The 24,543-nt window shown below is 44.0% G+C and overlaps 1 protein-coding gene across 7 annotated transcripts in view; it reads left to right on the top strand.

Moving 5' to 3' along the window:
• ARFRP1 (ADP ribosylation factor related protein 1) overlaps positions 1-24,543 on the top strand; it is a 223,426-nt gene that overhangs the window by 42,435 nt on the left and 156,448 nt on the right. For all 7 annotated transcript variants that reach the window (XM_033963073.1, XM_033963071.1, XM_033963076.1 and 4 more), the window contains exon 2: positions 8,642-8,741. In XM_033963073.1, coding sequence (XP_033818964.1) covers positions 8,649-8,741 — 93 coding nt within the window. In that variant the 5' untranslated portion in view covers positions 8,642-8,648. The remainder of the gene's footprint in view (positions 1-8,641; positions 8,742-24,543) is intronic.

Consider the following 24,543-nt stretch of genomic DNA (forward strand, 5'->3'; position numbering starts at 1 on the left):
GGTCATTTATAAATATATTGAACAGGAGCGGTCCCAGCACCGACCCCTGCGGAACTCCGCTCGTGACCCCATGCCGAACAAGAAAAGGACCTGGGTGTACTGATAGATAGGACCCTGAAACCATCAGCAAAATATGCGGCGGCAGCAAAGAAAGCAAATAGAATGTTAAAGAAGGGAATCACGAGTAGATCGGAGAGGGTCATAATGCCACTTTATAGAGCAATGGTCAGACCCCACTTGGAATACTGCGTCCAACATTGGTCTCCCAACCTAAAGAAGGATATAAAACTGCTGGAGAGGGTGCAGAGACGAGTAATGAAACTAGTAAAAGGTATGGAGATACTGGAATACGAGGATCAACTTAAGAGACTGGGATTGTTCTTCCTTGAGAAAAGGAGACTGCGAGGGGATATGATCGAGACCTTCAAAATACTGAAAGGAATCGACAAAATAGAGCAGAAAAAATTATTTACATTGTCCAATTTGACACGGACAAGAGGACACGGAATGAAGCTAAGGGGGGACAAGTTCATTACAAATATCAGGAAGTTCTGCTTCACGCAGAGAGTGGTTGACACCTGGAATGTTCTCTCAGAGGAGGTTATTGTGGAATCGACCGTCCTAGGATTCAAAGCAAACTAGATGCACATCTCCTTACGAGAGGCATAGAAGGATATAGGTGGCTAAAATTTACGCCAGGTGTACACCTTGCAGGGCCTCTGCGTGTGCAGATCGCCAGACTTGATGGACCGAAGGTCTGATCCAGAGATGGCGCTTCTTATGTTTTTAAGCAGAAATCTGGCGGTTTATAAGAATAAATTATTATTATTATTTCATCTGGACCATTATCACACAGTACTGAAGTTTGGTAATACAATGGTTAATATTGGGTATCAAATTATTGAGATGTTAATCAACCTCAAGTAAAATGAAGATATCATCGGCACATGTTACTAAAATTTCTCGGGTATAAAAATCATAATGTTTCAATGAACTCATGTAGATGTTAAATAAGATTGGAGACAATGGAGAATCCTGGGGGACACCACAGAGGGCTCTCCACGATTTTGAATTGGAACCCTTCATATTGACTGAGTAAGAGCGGGAAGATAAAAATTTGTCAAGGCCGATTTCTGAAAGCAGGTAATGCAGAATATTGTGATTGACTACATCAAAAGCTGCAGAGAGATCAAACTGAAGTAAGATAGCGTGCTTCTTACTAGACTGTAGCTGTTGAATCTTAGAAAGAAGTGAAACCAGAAGAGTTTCTGTACTGAAATTCGGGTGGAACCCGTGCTGAAAAGGCAAAATAATAGAAAATTTATTTAGATAACTTGAGAGTTGGGTGGCAACAATTGATTCCATAAGTTTAGTTAAGAGAGGTATATTAGCAATCAGTCTATAGTGGGCGGTAACAGCTGGATCGAGATCTGATTTTTTTCAGAAGGGGAGTAAGACTTTTTATACCCATATCATGCGAGAAAAATTTCTGTTTCCAAAGCATAATTTAATAATATAGTCAACCAATTGATCAGCTTAGGAGGAATATTGGCAAAAAGATAAGAGGGAAAAGGATCAAGAATACATTTACTTCTCATCAATTTTGCACAAAGTTTTGAGACTTGAGACTCAAATACTGAGTCAAATGAATACCAGAAGCGATCAGCTGGTGTCAACATAGAATTATCCTTAGAATCCCTTAAAAAGAGACCAAGGTTCACTGCAGAAAAAGAATTCCTAACAGTAACAATTTTTATCTTTGAAAAAAGAAGCAAGAGAGTCTGCTGTGGGTAGTAAAGTCTGAGAAGATTTATGATCATAATTGGCCAGTTTGCGCCAGAGTCTAAATAAGGTACTACTTTGATGATTAGAATTAGCAATTTTACCTCCATAATAGTTTTTCTTGCTTTCCTCAGCTCAGAGTTATATTTTCTTACAGTAAGCCTCCAATTAAGTTTATCTAAATCTGAAGTAGATTTCTTCCATTTTCGTTCAAGTTTCCTACAAGTTTGCTTACATTCTCTATGATATGGTGTGAACCAAGGAGAATTCCTGGAATGAGAGATGGATTTAGTAACAAGTGGAGCAAGAATTAAATATGTACTCTTGGAAACTGTACTCCAGTTAGCCCAACAGAGCCTTCTCTAGGAGAACAAGGTAACAACTTTAAAGTTTGAGGCCAGAATAAATCTGGACTAATTTTCTTTCTAAGAGTTACAGTTCTTTTGTGCTGAACCCTTTCTGGTATATGAGACATAAAAATAGGCAATGAAAATTCACCAAGATAATGGTCAGACCAAGGGACCCTCTGCCAGCGTACATTATTGATAACAGAGCTCTGAGGGGTAAGATCCATAAAAGTGATCATATCAAGAGAATGATCTTTCTCATGAGTAGGTGTTATTTGGGGCAAGGATAACTCCAGAGAGTGAAGCATGGAGATGAAATCAAGAGTAGCCTTATCATTGGTATCCTCGATGTAAATTGATTTACCTATTACAAGTAATCTCTGAAATTTTACTGAAGAATTTGCAATAATTCCAGTAACAAGAGGGCTAGATTTATTCCATGGGACTGGAGGACGATATAAAAAGGAGGATACCCAAAGGATAATGAGCCAATTCATCCTTGACAGATACCAAGAGGTATTCCAGTTCTGGGAGGCTGGCCTTGTCCACTAATTGCACATTGAAAAAAGATTTATAAATCAATGCTAGTCCACCTCCTCTTTTATTGCTTCTAAAGGACATATGGCTACTAAAGCCATAAGGACAAAGTTCACTGAGAAAATGTGTCTTCCTGAGAAATCCAGGTCTCAGTGATACACATTAAACTGGGGTCTAAATCATCTAGTAGGTCTCTAGAAGTCTTACGACTATGGCGGTATAGAAGAATAAAGTTGTTATTATTATTATTATTATTATTAATACATCTGTTGTTTATTGCAAACAGACCTTGTATTGCAATACAGAACTAAGTAAGAGATTTAGTAAGTACATCCAGGGCTGTATTAGCAGGAGAGGGATTTGTTTCAAGGCATTAAAAAGTTCCTCGGAGGAATTATTTTTTTGCGGAAAGGCTTTCTATTACCAAAAACTACAGGAATTTGTAGGCCTAAGCAAGGAATATTATTTAAGTTACACTCTAAGGGACCAAAGAGTGATAAACAGGACAGGACTAATAGTGGCATACAAAAATAGACATAAAACCCAAAATGAAATATCCATATTTAAAACTCAGGTGACAGCTTATTTGATAAAAAACTAAAATTTAACTATCTCAAAGGAGTTGCAACAAACAGAGAGCCAGCTGTGAAGAATAAAAATTAAGCAAACTTGGGAAAAATAACATCAAAATAAAACATAAAATAAAAACCACAAGTTGTGCAAAAGGTTGGTTGAACCACTATCTAAATAGATACTTATATGAAAAGTTGTAAGAAGCTTCTAGATAAGAACAGCTTCCTGACTAAATGTCTTATAAAATAGGCATAATACTGCTAAAAAAAACAAATAAACATAATGCTGCTAAGAAGCAAATAGACGTAATGCTGCTAAAAAGCAGTATTCAAACAACAGCACATAAGGTTAAACTTAAGAGGCAAACTAATATTATAAACAAAGCAAATAAAAACAACTTATTAAACAGGCTTAAAGTGAGCATACACGAGTGAAAACCCTTGTAAAGAAGCAAAGCTGCTAAGATAAGTAAAACTAAAAAAAAATAAATAAACAAAGCAAGTAAAGTAACTAATAAAATAAGATTAAAGATAAGCATAAGCAGTGAAAACACTTGTAAAGAAGCAAAACGACTTATATTATAAAGTAAGATATAATCTACAGCCTAAAATGGGCTTATAATCAAACAAATAAAAGCATGCTAAGGCTTAGATTCACTAAACCTCCAAACCGTGTGCAATCCGTTTCCGTTTGCATGCCGGCCGACTAATTCAGTAAAGGCCTGCATGCAAATGGGGATGATTGTTAACAAGCCCCCTACCCATGGCCAGAGCGATCCCCACTCATGCGCACACCCTGACAGTAGTGAAAGGACAAGCAGCCTCCTGTCACTGCTGTCAGGGCTCAGCTCAACCCAGCCCAGCCCAGATCTCTCTTGCCTGCTCCCAGACTCTCCTGCTCTCTGCCACCGTTCCCTGCAGTGCAAGCCCATGGTTTTAAAGCGGGCCTGCACTGCGGGGAATGGCGGCAGAGAGCAGGAGAGTCCGGCGAGCAGGGAAGAGAGATCGGGCACCGGCCCTGCCCGACACCCCCCGCAGGCCCCAATCTCTCCTGCCTGCCCTGCTCTGCCCAGATATCTCTTGCCTACTCCCGGACTTTCCTGTTCTCTCCGCCATTCCCTGCAGTGCAGGCCCGCTTTAAAACCACGGGCTTGCACTGCAGGGAACGGAGGCAGAGAGAAGGAGAGTCCGGGAGCAGGCAAGAGAGATTTGCCTGACACCCCCCCCCAAGGCCCCAATCTCTCCTGCCTACCCTACTCTGCCCAGATCTCTCCCTCCCTCCCCGTGATCCGCACAGCTCTACCTCCCCGACCGGCACGGTCCACCCCTGGCACCAAAAAGTTGGGAGCAGAAGGGGTTTTCAGTCTGATGCATGGGGAGAGGCATAAGGCCCTGATTGGCTCAGGCGCCTCAGGCTCCTCCCTTTGGAGGGGCCTGGGGCACAACAAACCAATCAGGGACTTCCTTAGGGAGGCCAAAACAATGGTCAATCAGGGACTTCTTAGACTACTCCCTAAGGAAATCCCTGATTGGCTGAGATGTCCCAGGCCCCTCCAAAGGGAGGAGCCTGAGACGCCTCAGCCAATCATGGCCTTAGGCCTCTCCCCGTGCATCAGATGATGCACCAGGGCGGGGCCTAGGCCGCTATTGTGCAGCGGCGGCCCTGGAAGCAGGAGTAGGAAGACTGCTCCTGCTTCCGAAGATTGGAGTAGGAGCAGGAGGGTCAGGGCACCCCTCCTGCTCTCAAAGATGGCCATCCTTGTCGGAAGGAGCAGGAGGGACTGGGCACCCCTCCTGCTCCCAACTATTTCAAAGGTACCGGGATGGGTAGGCCCGGCCCGACCACCTGGACCAACCTGGGGTGGGCGGCCTAGGAGCAGGAGGGACTAAGCACCCTTCCTGCTCCCAACTTTTTAGTGCCGGGGGTGGACCGTGCCAGTCAGGGGGAGGCGAGGGCCTCCTGGGAGGGCCATGCCGGTCGCAAGCAGGGAGGGAGATAGGGTGAGTGCCATGCCGGTCGGGGTTGGGGGGCGGCTGTGCTTGGGGTGGGTGCGTTTTTGTGAGGGGGTACATTTTTTTGACAGGCCTGCCTGTCTTTTTTATTCATTTTTTTTAATAGGGCAGATATTTTATGTGTGTAACATATGCAAAATATCTGTGCCATGGAAAAAAATGAATAAAAAAGACAGGCAGGCTTGTCAAAATACCTGCAGACTTGACGGAAACTCAGTTACCAACAGGTCTGCAGCAGTCGGGTTTGCCAATAGTAAAACCCGATTCAAAATAGCCAAGCAATTGTTAGTGAATCAATCGCTTGGCTGCGGTATATAAGAAATAAATTATTATTATTATTTTACTAATTTACATGGGACGATCGGGATCGGATCGCTACAGGCGTTAGTGAATAGTGCAGGAAGGAAATCTGGTCGTAAAGGGCTCGCAAACCGATCAGTACACGATCCGTTTGCTTAGTGAATCTAGCCCCAAGATAGTTCAGGGAATAGTACCCTGAGTACAATTTGTAAAAATAGACAGAACAGCTTGAATCGACAGCAAATATCAACAAGCAGACAAAAAGCTGATTGCAGGAAGATAGACATCAAAGGTGTTGAAGCGTCTGATGTCTCAGGCAGGGGTGGAGCAAGCTCACACACCCAGTCAGAATCAAGTCAAGGCTATCCTATAATTCACTATGCACACATTTAGTTGCGTTATCTGTGTTTCATGATAGTGTAGATAATCTGTCATCCAATATCCGGTTGTCAAACTATTCTTTAAAGGTCTTCTTTACCTCTGTCCTCTATTGTGACCTCCATATCCAGCATGGGAGCTCAACTTAGTTCTCAATACTCTTATGCTTCAACGTTTTGAGCCGCTTGAAGCAGCAGACTTGAAGTTTTTGACTTGGAAGACATTATTTCTGATCACCATCACTTCAGCATGCCAAATAGGTGAAATTTAAACTCATACTGCCAGCCTTATACACAGATTTTATAGGCTAAAGTACTCAAAGTTTTCTACCTAATGTGGTTTCCCATTTCCATCTTAAACAATAATTTTGCCAACATTTTGTCCACCACCACCACCACATGCTACTGACAAAACCTTGGAAACTCCAAACCCTGGACTATACATGAGCCATGACAATTTACTTGAGTCATACCAAGGTACTTGCTTGATCATCACAATTATTTAAATTGTATTGTTCACTTGCAAATCTGAAGCTGATCACTAAGTGCACTTTGTCAGTTTGGATTGCAAGTTCATTTTTGTTAAGTCAGGACCAGTCCTGACCAACCAGCCTCAATTCCTCATGTAACGGCACATGCTTAACGCTCCATGGCCACCATAAGATCTCATCTACAGAGAGTGACACACAGCAGCTATGTGGATGACTACACATACGTTTACCAAGTGTTATTGCATTGACGTAGTATCTTGCACAGATTCTAATTTTGGCCAGGAGGAGTTAAATACAATGTTGACAGACATCAACTCTCCTCTTCCTCCTACGAAGGTAACAGTCTTTCTTATGCTGCAATATTAGTAATACACAGAGTTGTCCACTATAAGTATTACCTTCATAGCTTGGGAGTCACCAACTGTGTAGCTAATAAGATTCATGTCCATGGAGAAATAAAGAGTTGCTTACTTGTAATGGTAGTTTTCCATTGACAGATGATCTTAAAGCCACATAAAAACTCTCTCACTCTCCTGAATTGCTGCCAGCTTTTCACGTAACTGAGGAGAGGATGAGGTAGGATACAGTGTGTACAGTACAGCGGGAAGTCTGACACTGGCACAGAAAGCTCTTATTGAGCTTTCTGTGCTAGAGACTGGCCAGGTTGGCTCTTTCACCGTGACATCACCATCACGGAGAATTATCATTACAATTCATATATAATGACTACTATCCTCCCTGGCAGCATCTTTTGCTGAGTCTTGCATGCTTATTCCCATCCCCCTTCTCATCCTGTAGCGCCTGTCTCTGATCATTTATTGCTATACTTTGTAATCATTTGCAGACATTGTAATTATAGCCCCCCCAAGCAATCATTTTGAAAGAGCCTCCAGAGTGGGGGGAGTCCAGGTGTAGCTGCAGATGGATCCTTTCTTTGCCACTTGGGCAAAATTTATGGCACTGCCTCTAATATAGAGAGTTGCGCGGGAACAGAAATCCCACCCATCCCCGTGAGGAATCCCCTCCGTCCCCACCCGTCCCTATAAACTACAGAAATAGTTATTTCATTTAATTATGCTACTGAATTAAAGGCTCTGGTAGAAACCCATTTACAAATAAGCAAAAAGACTTTATTAATTTGGAAATATTAATTGGGAAGAATACATGCTTTGTAAACGGGTTTCTACCAGAGCCTCTAATGTTTATAAATTTTTATCAACATAACTAATATAATACTTTATCCTAAAGAAAAAAAAAAAAGAAATATAATTTTTTTCCTACCTTTGTTGCCTGGTTTCTGCTTTCCTCATGTTCTCATTCAATTTCTTCCATCCACTGTCTCTCTTCTCTCTGCGTCTTCCATTTGCTCTGTTACTGTGCCTCTCCCTTTCTCCCCCCCCTTCCAAATTGGTCTGGCACCCATCTTCTTCCCTCCGCTCCCACCATAGTCTGGCATCTCTGTCTTCTTCCCTGTCAGCGTCTTCTCCCCACTTTCTCTTCCCCATTTCCTTTCAGTGTCCTCCCTCCCCCATCTTCCCCATGTCCTGCCAGCGTCCTTCTCCCCCCTCTGTCTTCCATGTGCTTTCAGTGTCCTTCTCCCCCCTCTGTCTTCCCCATGTGCTTTCAGTGTCTTTCTCCCCCCTCTGCTATAGGGCAGGGAGGCTTGTCGGACCGGGCCTGTTGTTGGTCGGTCGGGGGAAGCGCCACAAAGGTAAGGGGACCTGGCCGGCTGTGCTGCACCCGGGGCGGACCGCCCTCCCTGCCCCCCCTCTTGGTACGCCACTGCCTTTTCCCTACCTGCCCTGCCGCAGCACACAGCCGACCGTAAGTCTTCCCGATGTCAGCGCTGACGTCGGAGGGAGGGAGGGCTTTGCTTAAGCCCTCCCTCTGACGTCGGCGCTAACATCGGGAAGACTTCCGTTCGGCTGTGTGCTGCGGCAGGGCAGGTAGGGAGAAGACGAGCCTCGCGGCTGAGTACATCCAGCCCCGCAGGAACCCCGCGACCCTAGGGGGCGTCCCCACGGGATCCCCGCGACCTGAAGGGGGAACCCGCGGGATCCCCATCGTTCCCGTTCCAGTGCAGCTCTCTACTCTAATACCCAGTTCAGATTTCAAGTTTGTATTTAATCATGGGAATCCTGTTCAGGTTTAGTGGGTGCTAATGGAAGAGGACAGATACAACCTTCATCTTTAATATCCTTTTCTCTGATTTTTTGTTACAGGAACAAAATGTATACCTTACTTTCTGGACTCTATAAGTACATGTTTCAGAAGGATGAATACTGTATACTAATCTTGGGCCTGGACAATGCAGGAAAAACGGTACATCTCTACAGACTGGCTAAACTGTATATGCTTTCTTCTGCAGTTGTATAGGAAGGGAAAATAGGTGGAGGTACTAATGTTTAAACTTTATACACCGCATGTACTGGTGGTGTACAATCTAAAAACAATACGATAAAATAAAGGAATGCAATTAAAATAATAGGACAGAATGATCTTAAATATACAGCATAGTTGGTTGCCCAATCAACCAGCACAACTAAAAAGATGACTGAATTAAATTTAATTGAATTGGGTACCATAAACCATGATGAATGTTTTAAGCAGCAATTTGAACACAGAGAACAAGAGTTTGATATATATATATATATAGGAAAGAAAGTCATTAAAAGAAAAAAAGCAAACAACAAAGCACTCTTAAATAGCAAACCACAGATATACAAAAGTAGGGAGCACCAATAGATAACAAGACCCAACAAGGGGCCACCTGCTTCAGGAATTAAAAATGCACAAAAATCCCACTCTTCCTTGACAAGAAGGTTATGCACCCCTATTGCAAGACTGCTTGTAGGAAGCTCATTTACAATTTTTCAGACGCTCCCCTATTATCTCAGAACTGCCCTCAGAGATCCAGTTGCTTTCCTACAATATAAGAACATAAGAATAGCCTTACTGGGTCAGACCAATGGTCCATCAAGCCCAGTGGCCAATCCAGGTCACTAGTATCTGGCAAAAACCCAAAGAGCAGCAACATTCCATGCTACCGATCCAGGGCAAGCAGTGGCTTTCCTCATGTCTTTCTCAATAACAGACTATGGACTGGAAATGGTCCAAACCTTTCTTAAAACCAACTACGCTATCTGCTCTTACCACAACCTCTGGCAATGTGTTCCAGAGCTTAACTATTCTCTTGAGTGAAAAAATATTTCTTCCTATTAGTTTTAAAAAGTATTTTCCTGTAACTTTGAGCCTCCCTTAGTCTTTGTAATTTTTGACAGAGTGAAAAATCGATCCACTTGTACCTGTTCTACTCCACTCAGGATTTTGAAGATTTCAATCTTGTCTCCCCTCAGCCATCTCTTTTCTGTGCTGAAGAGCCCTAAACTTTTTAGTCTTTCCTCTTACAAGAGTAGTTCCATCCCCTTTATCAACTTGGTCACTCTTTGAACCTTTTCTAGTGCTGCTTTATCTTGAGATAAGGAGACCAGAATTGAACGCATTACTCCAGGTGAGGTCGCACCATGGAGCGATACAGAGGCATATAACATTGTTAACCATCCCTTTTTTAATTCCTAGCATCTTTTTTGGCCACCGTCGCACATTGGGCAGGAGGGTTCATTGTATTTTCTACAATGTCACGCAGATCTTTTTCTTGGGTACTAACTCCCAAGGTGGACCCTAGCATCTGGTAACTGTGATTTGGGCTATTCTTCCCAATGTGCATCACTTTGTATTTGTCCATATTAAATTTCATCTGCCACTTGGATGCCCAGTCTTCCGATTTACTAAGGTCTAACTGCAATTTTTTACAATCTGCATTCGTTTTAACAACATTGAACAGTTTAGTGTCATCTGCAAATTTAATCACCTCACTCGTTCCAATTTCCAGATCATTTATAAATAAGTTAAATAGCACCGGACCTAGTATAAATCCCTGCAGCACTCCACTGTTTAGTCTCCTCCATTGATAAAACTCACCATTTAACCCTACCCTCTGTTTTCTATCCGATAACCAATTCCTAATCCACAACTGCACTTTGCCACCTGTCACATGCCTCTTTAATTTTCTCAGGAACCTCTCTTGTCAAAAGCTTTCTGAAAATCTAGATACACTACATCAGTGGTCTCAAACTTGCGGCCTGGGGGCCACATGCAGCCTGCCAGGTACTATTTTGAAGCTTTCGGTATGTTTATCATAATCACAAAAGTAAAATAAAACAGTTTCTTGATCATATATCTCTTTAGCTATAAATTACAATATTATTATTAAGACTTAGCTAAAAGGAAAGATTTATAAACTATAAAAAGTTTTACCTCATGCAAAATTGTCATTTCTTTAATAACATATCTATTTTTTCTGAGGCCTTCCAAGTACCTACAAATCCAAAATGTGGCCCTGCAAAGGGTTTGAGCTTGAGACCACTGCACTACATCAACTGTCTCTCCTTTATCCACATGTTTATTCACACCTTAAAATAAGTCAAGCAAATTGGTGAAGCAAGACCTCCCTTGGCTGAACCCATGCTGACTCTCTCATTAAATCATGTTTGCCTGCGTGTTCAACTATTTTATTTTTTATAATTGTTTCCATCATTTTGCCTGGTAATGAAGTCAGGCTTACTGACCTGTAATTCCACAGTTCTCCCCTGGAACCCATTTTAAAAATTGACGTAACATCGGTCATCCCCCAATCTTCAGGTACTACAGATGATTTTAGTGACAGATTACAGATCACTAACAGCAGGTCATCAATTTCATGTTTGAGTTCTTTTAGTACCCTGGGATATACCATCCGGTTCAGATGATTTATCACTTTTTAACTTGTTGATTTGGTTTAGTACATCTTTCAGATTCATTGAAATTCAGTTCCTCTGCATCATCACCCTTGAAAACCATTTCTAGTTCAGGTGATGCAGAGGAACTGAAAGAAATTTCAATGAATCTGAAAGATGTACTAAACCAAATCAACAAGTTAAAAAGTGATAAATCATCTGAACCGGATGGTATATCCCAGGGTACTAAAAGAACTCAAACATGAAATTGATGAATTCATTTAGTCTCTCTGCTATGGCCTTATCCTCCCTGAGCACTGCTTTTGCCCTTGATCATTCAATGGTACCTAAAAAAATTGTTACGAGTTTTTGCCTGTTTGGCAAGTTTCTCTTCATATTCTTCTTAGATGTAAAGCATTGATAAAGAAAGCTTGTTTCCTTGTCATCAGCAGCAGAGACTAGTGGGATTACGTCCACCAACCAGCAGGGGGAGATAGAGAGCACTGAATTGACCTCGGGTATATCTTGGATGCACAGCCTCCTGGCCAATCAGTATACTCTATCTCCAGCAGGTTGAGATGGGTTTCTTGCAGTTCCTGAATTCTGCAGTGGATTTCAGCCAAGCTTGACTGCAGCTACCAGCACCGGTTTCCTAGATCTGAAAGATGGCTGCTATCGTTCTGGTTCCTGGTTTCGGCTCCTGAGGACGGAAGGCTCTTTGCTCCTGTTGCTGCGGCTTCAGTAGAGCCTAGGGGTGTTGGCCATATTGAACCAACTTTAGGGGCAACACCTGGGCCCATCCAGGTCCCTTCCTCACCCTCCCAGCTGGTGGAGAGAAGTAGAAGAAGCTGATGTGGTCTGAGGGTCCTTTCCCATAGGAAGAAAAGCCCGACCAAGGGTGTCGGCACAGTTCCCTGTGCGCTGCAGCACTATCACCTCTCCCTTTGCCTTCCGGTAGTGCAGGAACACGTGAGTACTTGGCTTAGGCCTCAGTTGAGAAATGTTCCTGTGGCTTAGGCCTCAGTAGAGAGAAATGTTCCTGGGGGCTTTAGGCCTCAGGCATGAAAGTTTCCGGGGGCTTTAGGCCTCAGGTGGGAAATGTTCCTGGGGTCTCATATGTGGAAATTTTGGTGGCTTGGTCCTCAGTTCAGCAATTATTCCTGTGGCTCAGGCCTCAGTTGAGTGATATTCCAGTGGTTCCAGCCTCAGGACTAGACAGATTCCTGGGGCACGGGCCTCAGCTGAGAGAGGCTCCTGGGGCACGGGCCTCAGCTGAGAGAGGCTCCTGGGGCACGGGCCTCAGCTGAGAGAGGCTCCTGGGGCACGGGCCTCAGCTGAGAGAGGCTCCTGGGGCACGGGCCTCAGATGAGAGATTCCTGTGGCTCAGGCCGCAGTGGAAGACCGATTCCTGTGGCTCAGGCATTGGTGGAGAAGGATTCCTGAGGAGTAATAATAATAATAATAATTTTATTTCTTATATACCGCTATACCCTAAGTTCAAAGCGGTTTACAATGAGAGCACTGCTGAGAGAGCAAGCAGTGTTTACAAAAGGAGGCATATGTTTACAACAAGATACATATGTTTGGAGCTGGAAATAGGATACAAGCTTTGGAGTCAGAAGACTTGGATACATAATCTTTGGAATAAGATATCTCAGATACATAGGCTTGGAACAGGGTACATATGAAAGGGACAACTGAATGGGCGGTTACAAGAAGATACAGGCAAAGAGAATACAGGAGAAGTAATGTGAGGCAAGAAGTTTTGGGTCAAGTTACAGAACGAAGGCATAATCATAAGATACAAGAGATCAGAGTTTACAGGGAGGTATTTACAATGTGAATTAGATACAGGATGATACAATGTGAGTAAGATACAGGAAGATTTTTACAAGATATTTCCCATGTGAGTAGGAATTATTAAAAGATATTTATAATGAGAATATGATACTTACAATGTGAGTAAGATTTTTACAGGATATTTGCAATGACAATAAGATACCGGGCATTCCCATGTGCAAGATATAGGAAGATTTTACAAGATACAGGATTGCGATTAGAAGGTACAAGAGATCAACACTGATTACAGGAAGAAATTTACCATGTGAATAAGAAAGGATAACAGCAAGATACGACAAAGGGGAAGGGCAGGGGTAGCGGAAGGGCTTACGGGGAGATAACAAATGGGAGGGGAGAAACTTAGGTAGCATTGAAGAGACGTGTGTTCAGGGATTTTCTGAAGTCAGCGTATGAGATGGCCTCGAGTATAGGTTTTGCTAGCCATGTGTTCAGTCTAGTTGCCTGGAATGATAGCATTCTGTCAAAGTAATTCTTGTAGTGGCATAATTTCATTGGAGGGTAAATGAAGAGATTTGCTCTGCGAGAGGTCTTATTCTGATAGTTGGTGGGGAGTTGGGAAGCTAGGTAAGTTGGTAGCATCCCGAAGATCGCTTTGAAGCTGATGCAGGCAAACTTGAAAAGTATTCTGGATTCTACTGGTAGCCAGTGGAGCATTTGGAGATATGGGGAGATATGTTCCCATTTTTTCAATCCGAAGATGAGTCGGACTAGCGGTGTTTTGAATTAATCTTAGCTTGTTGAGTGACTTTTTGTAGGCTCTCAAAAATATGATGTTACAGTAGTCCAGCGTACTCAAGATGGATGCTTGTACTAGTAGTTGAAAGGATGATTCATCAAAGAATTTTTTGATGGTGCGGAGTTTTCATAGAGTAGAGATGCATTTTTTGAATATTAGATCTGTAATGTTTTTTTAGTGTAAGGTGTCTGTCAAGGGTAACCCCTAGTATTTTTATAGATTGAGCAATTTCGTAGTCTCTGCCGTTCATGTGAATCTTGTTGTCTGTTACCTGCTCATTGGGAGAGGCCAGGAAAAATTTTGTTTTTTCTGTGTTCAGTTTGAGTTTGAAGTCCTTCATCCAAAGTTCTATTTGGTTCAGGATATTGGATGGGAGATTAATGAAATTAGGCGACATGTCAGATAGAGGTAGCACGATTGTGATATCATCAGCGTAAATGTGGAAGGTGAGATTTAAGCTCTGTAGTAGGTGTCCCAGTGAGATGAGGTAGATGTTGAAAAGGGTCGGTGACAACGGGGAGCCCTGGGGGAGTCCGCAGTTGTTATTCCAGCTGAAAGAGAGATTGTCTTCTTTGAGTACTTGATAGGATCTGAGTTCAAGAAATCCCCGGAACCAAGAGTGTGTGTTTCCTGAGATGCTTATTGATTCTAGACAGTTCAGCAAGATGGAGTGGTCAACTAGGTCAAAGGCGCTGCTTAGATCCAGTTGTGGAATCAAAGCATTGGAGCCCTGACTGAGGAGAGAGTGTAGGAAGTTTAGAAGAGAGGCCATTATGGTTTCGGTGCTGAAGCCGGGTCTGAAGCCGGATTGGTTAGGGTGCAGTAGGTTGAATTTGTCTAGATAAATGTTTAGATCAGCATTTACCAGGCCTTCCATTAATTTTGCAACCAGAGGGATGTTTGCGACAGGTCTGTAGTTGGAGATGGTGTTGGATGCTTCTTTTTTGTTCTTTTTTATAGGAGTTATGACTATTTGGCCCAGGTCTTCGGGGAATTTTCCAATGGATAATTGTAGGTTGATCCAGTTTAGAAGTTTGGTTTTGAAGATAATGGGGGCAGATTTCATCACGATTGGGGGGCAGGGGTCTAATCTGCAATATGATTTGGCGTATTTGTTGTAGTACTTGGTGAATGTTAGCCAGTCAGTTTCCTTGAAGTATGACCAGCTCATGTCGGCTTTTGAAGAGGAGTCAGGGTCCTGGGAGATGGCGTAGTTCCAGTGAGAGTCCTGTGTGCTAGGAAGGGCAAGTCTTGAGTTAGATATTTTTGAGTTGAAAAAATTGGCCAGATCGTCTGCTGAGATCGTGGAATCTTCTACTGGGTTTGTGTAAGGGTGGGTATCGAACAAGTCGTTGACTAGTTTGAATAGTTTGTTGCTGTTTAAGGAGGTGTTGCCTATAATGTTGGCGTAGAAGGTTTTTTTATTTTTTGAGATAGTGTTTTTGTAGTTGGATAGCATTTGGCGCCAGGCGTCTCTAGACTCTGGTGTTCCTAACTTTGTCCATTTCCTTTCTAGTCTTCTTAGTTCTTTCTTTATCCCAAGGAGCTCTGGGTCAAACCAGCCCAATAGGTTTCTAGGTCTAAACCTTCTTTTCTTCAGTGGGGCCATTTCGTTTAGTATTTGTGTGCTTGTGGAGATCCAGGAGTTCATGAAGAGGTTAGGGTCCTCGTTGTGGTTGTGGTTAATGTCATAATGGGACCAGAATTCTACGGGATTGAGTTTGCCTCTGCTTGTTTTGAATGGTGTGGGTTTGTGTTTAGCTTTCATTGTATTTGATATCTGTTGCCATTCCAGCTCGAAGTTGCATATTTTGTGGTCAGACCAGAGTGAGTCAGATCAGGTTTCTGATATCCAACGGATCATAGGGTTTGATAGCTGTGCTTTGGTCAGTGATATAATGTCTAGTTGGTGGCCTTTTGAGTGGGTTGTTATTGGAGGGGAGTGAGGAAAGCCTAGAGAGGTTAGAAAGGACCAAAATATCAGTGTTCCCTCTAAGCTGAGCAGGAGTCCTCCACCCACAGTCTCACCAATAGAGGGTGCTGTTTTACTGTCACATTTTTCAATTGTGAGGGACAGGCAAGTTCTGCAGGACTCCAGGGAACATACCTGTCCTTAGCGACTGAAAATATTCCACCCCCTAGTGGTAGCAATGCAGCTGGAGGACACCTGCTCAGCTTAGAGGGAACAGTGGTTCTCAGGTAGGTCTCAGTTGAGCAGTACGGTGCCTTCCTTGGGCGGGAGGGGGGCATCACCTGGGCTCCCAGGTCCCCTTTTCCCCTCTGCCCCTGAAGAATTGGGATACTTCAGTTCCATAAGCTCACTTGGGCTATGGTCATGGAGTTACAGGGGTCACTGTTCTCTTCAGGGAGGCACCGGTCTGGGGAGTATTTTTGCTCCTTTCCCGCGTAGGGAAGCAGACGCCCAGGGGCTTGCAGCCAGGTTGGAGGCCCTAAGGGCAGTCATTCGAGGCCCTTCCCTCCCACTGAGTATCGGGGGTCACTGCAGTTGCAGCTGACGTTGCTGCCGCTGTCAGTATTTCTACTCTTGGAATAGGAATGCCACTTCCGGCAGTACTGCCTTTGCTACCGCTAACCGGCCAACCCTAGTTACTGCCACATGGGCAGTGGGTTGGCCTTGGCTGGGGAGCCCTTTCGCTTTCAGCCTAGTGTATCGTGTTTAGTCCCAGCCGGAAGGCAGTCAAGCTATGGCTAGGCTGTTTGCGGGCTAGTTGATAGCTCTCGCCATTGCTCTGAGTTATTCTTTCCACTCCTTTTGTGTTCATTCATGTGGAGGAATGGACTGGCGGTTGAAAAAGTATCTGATTACAAGGGGATGCCTTGCCTCTCCTCTGGCATTATTCTTGACTGGGGTCAACAGTGTGGCCTCCTGGGTCCTAGGGACTTGGTACTTGATAGGGCTTCAGTCAGATGGGGAATCTTCATTCGTCACGAGTCCAGGCTAGCTGCCCTAGAACCTTCCAAAGTAAGTAGGTCTGGTTTACGACGAGGCTTGAGGGGTTTGCCATCAGCCAAGGACCATTGCCAGACATGTTGGTTGCTTTCCATAGGAGGTTATTTGAAGCCTGGTGATCGCATTAGCAGGTTGCTTTGCACTCATACTATTTGTGGAGGGACACTGTAGCTGGGGTTTTCTGCAGCATGCTCCTGCTCACATGGGCTAGAGGGGTTACCCTCTGTATGTTCATAGGATACGTACTCTCTAGGTGTCGTATCTCCTTAGACATGTGCTGCGGGGCATGTTTTTCAGTTCATTTTATTTCCCTCCCTACGTTTGGACTGCTTTTGTACATTTCACTAGTCTCTGGATTCATCTGCTGCTGATGACAAGGAAGGGAAAAAATTATGTCCTACCTGTTAATTTTCTTTCCTTTAGTCACAGCAGATAAATCCAGAGCCCCATCCTGGTGCGGAGTTTGTCGCTCTCAGGAGCAGTTTGGGCTTGCTTTTAGACTGAAGTTGCAGTCTCGATTTTTATGTATCAATGATTCAGGTAGCGCATGTGACGGACGCAGTTCCATAGGAGTCCTATATCTCATATGTTTAATGCGGTTGATGTGATTTACTTTTATATAATTTATTTCAACTGCTTTGTGAAGACCTATACTGATTGGCCAGGAGGATGTGCATCCAAGATATACCCAAAGTCAATTAAGTGCTCTCTATCTCTTCCTGTTGGTTGGTGGACGTAATCCAACTTGTCTCTGGATTCATTTGCTGTGACTAAAGGAAAGAAAATTAACAAATAGGACATAATTTTCCCGTCTTTTCTTATTTACTTCCATTCTTTAAAAGATCTCTTTCACTTCACCTTTTAACGATGCTGACTCTCATTTCCTCTTCTTTCCACCTTTGCTAATATGTGGAATACATCTGGTCTGGGCTTCTATGATGGTTTTTTTAAAATAACATCCATGCCTGGTTTACAGTCCTAACCTTTGCAACTGATCCTTTTAGCTTCTTTTTAACCATTTTCCTCATTTTATCATAGTCACCCTTTTGAAAATTAAATGCCTCTACAGTAGATTTCTTTTGCGATGCCACTCCAGCTAGCTCAAATTTGATCACATTATGATTACTATTTCCCAGCAGACCCAACACAGTTAATCCTGTACTAGGCCTCGCATTCCACTAAGGACCAAATCTAAAATAGCTGCCCCTCTTGTCAGTTCCTGGACCAGTTGCTCCAAGAAGCAGTCATTTATGACGCCTAGGCATTTTACCACCCTAGCACTCCCTGATATAACATTTAACCAGTCAATGTTGGGGTAATTGAAATCACTCATTATTATACTGTTGCCCAATTTGCCAACTTTCCTAATCTAGAAACATAGAAGATGACGGCAGATAAGGGCCATAGCCCATCAGGTCTGCCCACTCTACTGACCCACCCCCAAGTTTACTATCCTAGGGATCCCACTCCTGGTGACAGGTTCCCTTGGCTTAACCCTCTAAGGGATCCCACATGGGCATCCCATTTGCTCTTAAATTCTTGCACACTGTTTGCCTCGATCACCTGCACCGGGAGCTCGTTCCAAGGATCAACCACTCTCTCAGTGAAGAAATATTTTCTGGTGTTGCCATGAAATTTCCCGCCCCTGAGTTTGAGCGGATGCCCTCTTGTGGCTGAGGGTCCTTTGAGAAAGAGAATCTCTTCTTCCATCTCGATACAGCCGGTAATATACTTAAACGTCTCGATCATGTCTCCTCTCTCCCTACGTTCCTCGAGTGACTACAGCCGCAAATTTTTCAGCCTTTCCTCGTACGATAGATCCTTGAGCCCCGAGACCATCCTGGTGACCATCCGTTGCACCAACTTTACTCTCAGCACATCTTTTCGGTAGTGTGGCCTCCAGAATTGCACACAGTATTCCAAATGAGGTCTCACCATGGTTCTGTATAATGGCATTATGACTTCAGGCTTCCGGCTGACGAAACTCCTGCGGATGCAACCTAACAACTGTCTTGCCTTAGATGAAGCCTTCTCCACATGATCAGCAGTTTTCATGTTTGCTCTGATGATCACTCCCAAGTCTCGTTCTGTTGAAGTTCTAGCTAAGGTCTCACCATTTAAGGTGTAAATTCTGCACGGATTTCTGCTGCCGAGGTGTATGATCTTGCATTTCTTAGCGTTGAAGCCCAGCTGCCGGGTCGAGGACCAAAGCTCTAACAAATGTAGGTCCTGTGTTATACTATCGGGTGAATTGCCGTCTCTCACTATATTGCATAGTTTGGCGTTGTCAGCGAATAACGTTATCTTACCTTGAAGCCCCTGAGTTAGGTCCCCTTTGAATATGTTGAAAAGGAGCGGGCCCAAGACTGAGCCCTGCGGTACTCCACTGGTCACCTCTGATGTTTTAGAGAGGGTACCGTTAACTACCACCCTCTGAAGTCTGCCACTCAGCCAGTCATTGACCCATGTAGTTAGTGTTTCTCCCAGCTCCATTGATTTCATCTTGCTCAACAGCCTGCGATGCGGGACACTATCGAAAGCTTTGCTGAAGTCTAGGTATACGACGTCCATGGATTCTCCCAAGTCTAGCAGTTTTGTTACCCAGTCAAAGAAGCTGATGAGATTGGATTGGCAGGACCTACCCTTGGTGAATCTGTGTTGACTGGGATCCCGTAGATTCTCCTCATCCAAGATTGCGTCTAATTTACGTTTGATTAGTGTTTCCATGAGTTTGCATACTATTGATGTGAGACTCACCGGTCTGTAGTTTGCAGCCTCTGCCCTGCAACCCTTTTTGTGCAGTGGAACGACGTTAGCTGTTTTCCAGTGTATGGGGACTCTCCCCGAACTTAGGGAGAGATTGAAGAGTCCTGATAGCGGTTCTGCCAGGACATCACGCAGCTCACTGAGCACCCTGGAGTGTAGATTGTCCGGTCCCATGGCTTTGTTCACCTTGAGTCTAGCCAGTTCATAGTAGACGTCGCCAGGAGTGAACTCAAAATTCTGAAACGGGTCTTCCACGCTGGGCCTTGCCTGCAACTTCGGACCATGCCCCGGTGCCTCGCAGGTGAAGACCAAGCAGAAGTATTCATTCAGTAGTTCTGCTTTATCGGAATCTGATTCTGCGCAGTTCCCATCTGGTTTTGTAAGTCGTACTACCCCGTGTTCTTTTTCCTATCACTAATATACCTGAAGAAGGATTTGTCCTCTTTCTTCATGTTCTTTGCCAGAGTCTCTTCCACTCGAAGTTTGGCCTCCCTGACTGCCGTTTTGACCGCTGCAGACCTCGCCCTATGTTCTAGTTTAGCTTCCCTAGTCTCTGTTCGTTTGTAGGAAATAAATGCTTTTTTCTTCTCCTTGACGAGGTACGAGATTTCTGCGGAGTACCATTGGGGTTTGTTGTTTCTCCACCGTTTGTGTACTGAGTTAATGTAGAGGCTTGTCGCTTCATGTATGGTAGATTTCAGGGATGACCACATAGCTTCCACATCATTGGTCGTAGCTTGGTTCTGCAGTGTCCGGTGGATGAAATCTCCCATGCATTCGATAATATTTCTTCATCTGTCTGCTCATTTTGTCCCGGGAAATGGTAGAATAACCCTACCTTTATGTTCTTCCCTTCACACATGGAATTTCTATTCATATGGATTCCACACTGCTCTCTATGTCATGCAGAATGTTGATTTGATTTGATTCAATTTCCTCTTTAACATATAGCGCAACCAGGATCGGATTAAAGGATAGGCCCAGAAGGCACGTGCCTAGGGTCCAAAATTGTTAGGGGGCCCGCTAAAGGAGGGCAAAGAGAGAGCCTTTTTTTTTTTTTTTTCCAAACAGCGATGGGTGGCATCGGCAATGGCCCCCCTCCTCCTGCAACGGAACTCAAGATTGGCAACAGGCCTCCCCACCCCATGTGACAGCACTCAAGATTGGCAACAGGCCTCCTCCTCCCCCCGGCATCAACAGCATTTCAGATCGGCAATGCAGTGCTCAGCCCAAAGCTTCCCCTCTGACACAGCTTCCTGTTTCCGCCCGGGCAGTTTGTGTCAGAGGGAAGCTATGGACTGCGTTGCTAATCTGAAGTGCTGTTGATGCTGGTGGGGGCCCGTTGCCGATCTTGTTGCCAAAATCGGAAAGAAAGGTGAGAGGAAGGGAGGGAGATAGGCCTGGGGTGGATGGAGAGACTGAGAGAAGGAGGCAGATGATGGGAGAGAGAGAATGGGGCAGATGATGGAAGTGGGGAGAAGAGGGTAGACGGATGTCATTTCAGAAGGGAGAGCAAATGCTGAATGGAAGTGGAGAAAGAACACATACTGGATGGAAGGAGGGGATAAAGAAAAAGGACATATGCTGGATGGGGGAAGAAGCTAGAGTTAGTGAGATAGTGGAGAGGTGAAGGAAAGGGGTGGCATGCTGTGGGTAGACACAGTGAAAAGAGGGAAACTGAGGACTGGCAAATTTAAAGTTCTTATGACTGCATAGAAAGAAAGGAGTTAATTTAGACAGAGACAGAAAATAAAGAAGGAAGACCGGAGAAGAAAAGGGAAGAGAGAGGAGAGAGAGATGCCGGAGAATGGGGAAGGAGACAGAGATATCAGATCTGAGTGGAGGAAATGAGAAGAGAGAGATGCTAAAAACCACAGAGGGGAGGGAAAGAGAGATGAAAGGAGAGAGATGCCAGCCCATGATGGAACAGAGGGAAGATGATGGATGCCAGACCAAAGGGTTGGGGGGGGGGGTCAAGAGGAGAGATGGCAGGGGGGAGACAGATAGTTTCTGGAAGGGGCAGACAGTGGATTGAAGAAAGAATGACAAAAAGATGAGGAAAGCAGAAACCACATGACAAAGGTGAAAAAATTCTATTTTTTTTTTTTTTTTGCTTTAGGATAAAGTAGTATTATAGCTGTGTTGATAAATGTTTAGAAATCGAAAATGGAAATACGGTGATCATTTTATTGGAGTAATTTTAATACATTTTTGACTAACTTTCAGAGACCAAATTCTCCTTCAGTATACTTTACTGACCTAAGGAAAGAGGGTTTGACCTCTTAAAGCTGATTTAAAAATGTATTAGTCCAATAAAATGGTATTATCTTATTTTCTATTTGTTGTTTTATTTTGTTTAGTTGTTAATTTGTAAAGTTATTTGTTTCTCTTTTTTCAAATTTACATCTGCTATCTTTATATTTTGTTCAATATTGGGGGATATGCACCACTGTTTCTTCATCCCCTAAACTGTACAGTTCCTTCGGTTTGTAGGACAAGCCAGCATGCTCAATGCTCTGCACTGCTCCGATGGTCATAGAATTCCTATGATTGTCAGAACAGTGCAGAAAATTCAGCCCACCAGCCAGTGCTAAAAACCTCTTCCGTGCTTTTGTAAAAAGTGTGTGTGGGGGGTTAGTTTGTAATTACTTATTCCATACTGGGTGAGGGTGGTTCTGTGTGTATGAAAGACATGGTTTTCTGTTAGCATTGACCAACCTGTTTTGGTGAAATGCATCAGGTATAGTTCCTGGGAGCACCTTAAATAAATCTGATTTGAATCTCCTTATTGTCTGCTGATCTTCTTTTCTTCCACATTGGATTCTTTGGTGGACCGCTTGCCTTGTTGTTTTGTTACAAATTAACATACATGGAGTGGAACATACCAGAGGGTAACCTTTAGGAGTGAGCACTGCCCAGGACCAGCCGGCATGCTGGCTGTAGTAGCCAAAATCACCACCATACAAAACAATTGGTGTAAAGAAAAAATAGTTTTTATTAACCCTTTTACTGGGCTCAAGTCAGAATAGTCAGGCTGGAAATGATGAAACACAAAGAAAATCCAAACCAAGGTTTTCATGAAAAGCACGACAAAAATATAGTCCTTTCCTTTTTCCAAGGCTAGCAATGCAATATACTTTACAGAAAAACATATAAGGCTAAACAGGGAGATGGTAGACAGCAAACTTCACCACTGAGCTGTAGTTCTTGCAATTACTTGCGCTGCAGCTGATCTCTGGGGTTTCATCAGACCCGGTGATAGCTCCTGGCTGAAGTGGTGAGTGTGGTCCAGCTTACTCAAAAGAGTAAAAGTTCACACAGCATTCAAGAAAAACAAAATAAATGCCAATCTTCTGAGTCTGACTTGTATGGCTCTTGAAACTCCTCCCCAGATACTCATTCCCTAATAGCCCACACCTGGCTGCAATTACTGCCAAACTGAGCAGTAAGGAAAAAAAAAACCTCACAGCCAAAAGAAATGCAGTGAAAGAAAAACTTCCAACACTGATAGGGGAAAAGAAGAAAAAACAAAACTCCCCAAAAATCAGCTTCTTGCTTCCTCCTGTAGAAGCTTCGGCTACCCAGCCCCAGTTTAAACAAAACAGGGAAAGAAGAACCCCCCCCCCCCCAATTCAAACAGTTCATATGTTTAACCTTTCAGGGGCCCACCTCCATAACTTCAGGAAGGTAACTGACCTCCTCTGGCCCACAGGTGGTATCGATCGCTTCCCAATCTGGCGATTCCCTGGAGGTTTGGGGTGCAGCCAGTCCCTCCTCAAGCATGTCCACCTCTTGGCCCAACCATGGCTCATCAAGGCACTGCTTTGCTCCTTTGGTCCTTTCCACCAGCTCCTTCTGCTGCTGCCACCACTGCTCCTGAGGCTGTTTCACCTGCGAGGCAGGAATCTAGGGAAGACTATCTGGCCAAGTCAAAAGCAGTCAAAACAGCAGTCAGAGAGGCCAAATTTCGAATGGAGGAGAATCTAGCGAAGAACATCAAGAAGGGCGATAAATCCTTCTTCAAGTATATTAGTGACAGAAACAGAAACACAGATGGGATAGTACGCCTTAAGAAACCCGACGGGAACTATGTAGAATCGGACTCTGATAAAGCCAAAATCTTAAATGAATACTTCTGCTCAGTCTTCACTTGCGAGGCGTCGGGATCCGGCCCTCAGCTGCAGACAAGGGAAAGCTTGGAAAACCCGTTTCGCAATTTCGAGTTTACGCCCAGCAGTGTCTACTGCGAGCTATCAAAACTCAAGGTGAACAAAACTATGGGACCAGACAAACTACACCCCAGGGTGCTCAGGGAGTTAAGTGACGTCTTGGCGGAACCGTTATCCGCGCTCTTCAACCTTTCCCTAAGTACAGGAAGAGTCCCGTTGGACTGGAAAATGGCTAACGTCATTCCACTCCACAAAAAGGGATGCAAGACGGAGGCTGCGAATTACAGACCGGTGAGTCTCACATTGATAGTGAGCAAACTAATGGAAACTTTGATCAAACGCCAATTGGACACGATCCTGAACGAGGAGAATCTACGAGATCCCCATCAACACGGATTTACAAAGGGAAGGTCCTGCCAATCCAATCTGATCAGCTTCTTTTACTGGGTAACAAGAAAGCTGGATATAGGGGAGTCCCTAGACATCGTGTACTTGAACTTCAGCAAAGCATTTGATAGCGTCCCACACCGCAGGTTATTGAACAAGATGAGTTTGATGGGATTAGGCGACACATTAACTGCATCAGTTAAGGACTGGCTTAATGGTAGACTTCAAAGGGTGGTGATAAACGGCACCCCCTCCGAAATGACGGAGGTGATCAGTGGAGTGCTGCAGGGCTCGGTCCTGGGCTTGATCCTATTCAATATCTTTGTAAGAGAATTGGCTAAGGGGCTTAGAGGAAAAATTACATTATTCGCCAATGACGCCAAACTATGCAATATAATTGACAAGAGCACAACAGACAAAAGCACAGTACCTAACAAAAGCTCAATGCCTGACAGTATGA

The sequence above is a fragment of the Geotrypetes seraphini genome, chromosome 11, assembly GCF_902459505.1.
Source record: "Geotrypetes seraphini chromosome 11, aGeoSer1.1, whole genome shotgun sequence".
Classification (NCBI taxonomy): Eukaryota; Metazoa; Chordata; class Amphibia; order Gymnophiona; family Dermophiidae; genus Geotrypetes; species Geotrypetes seraphini.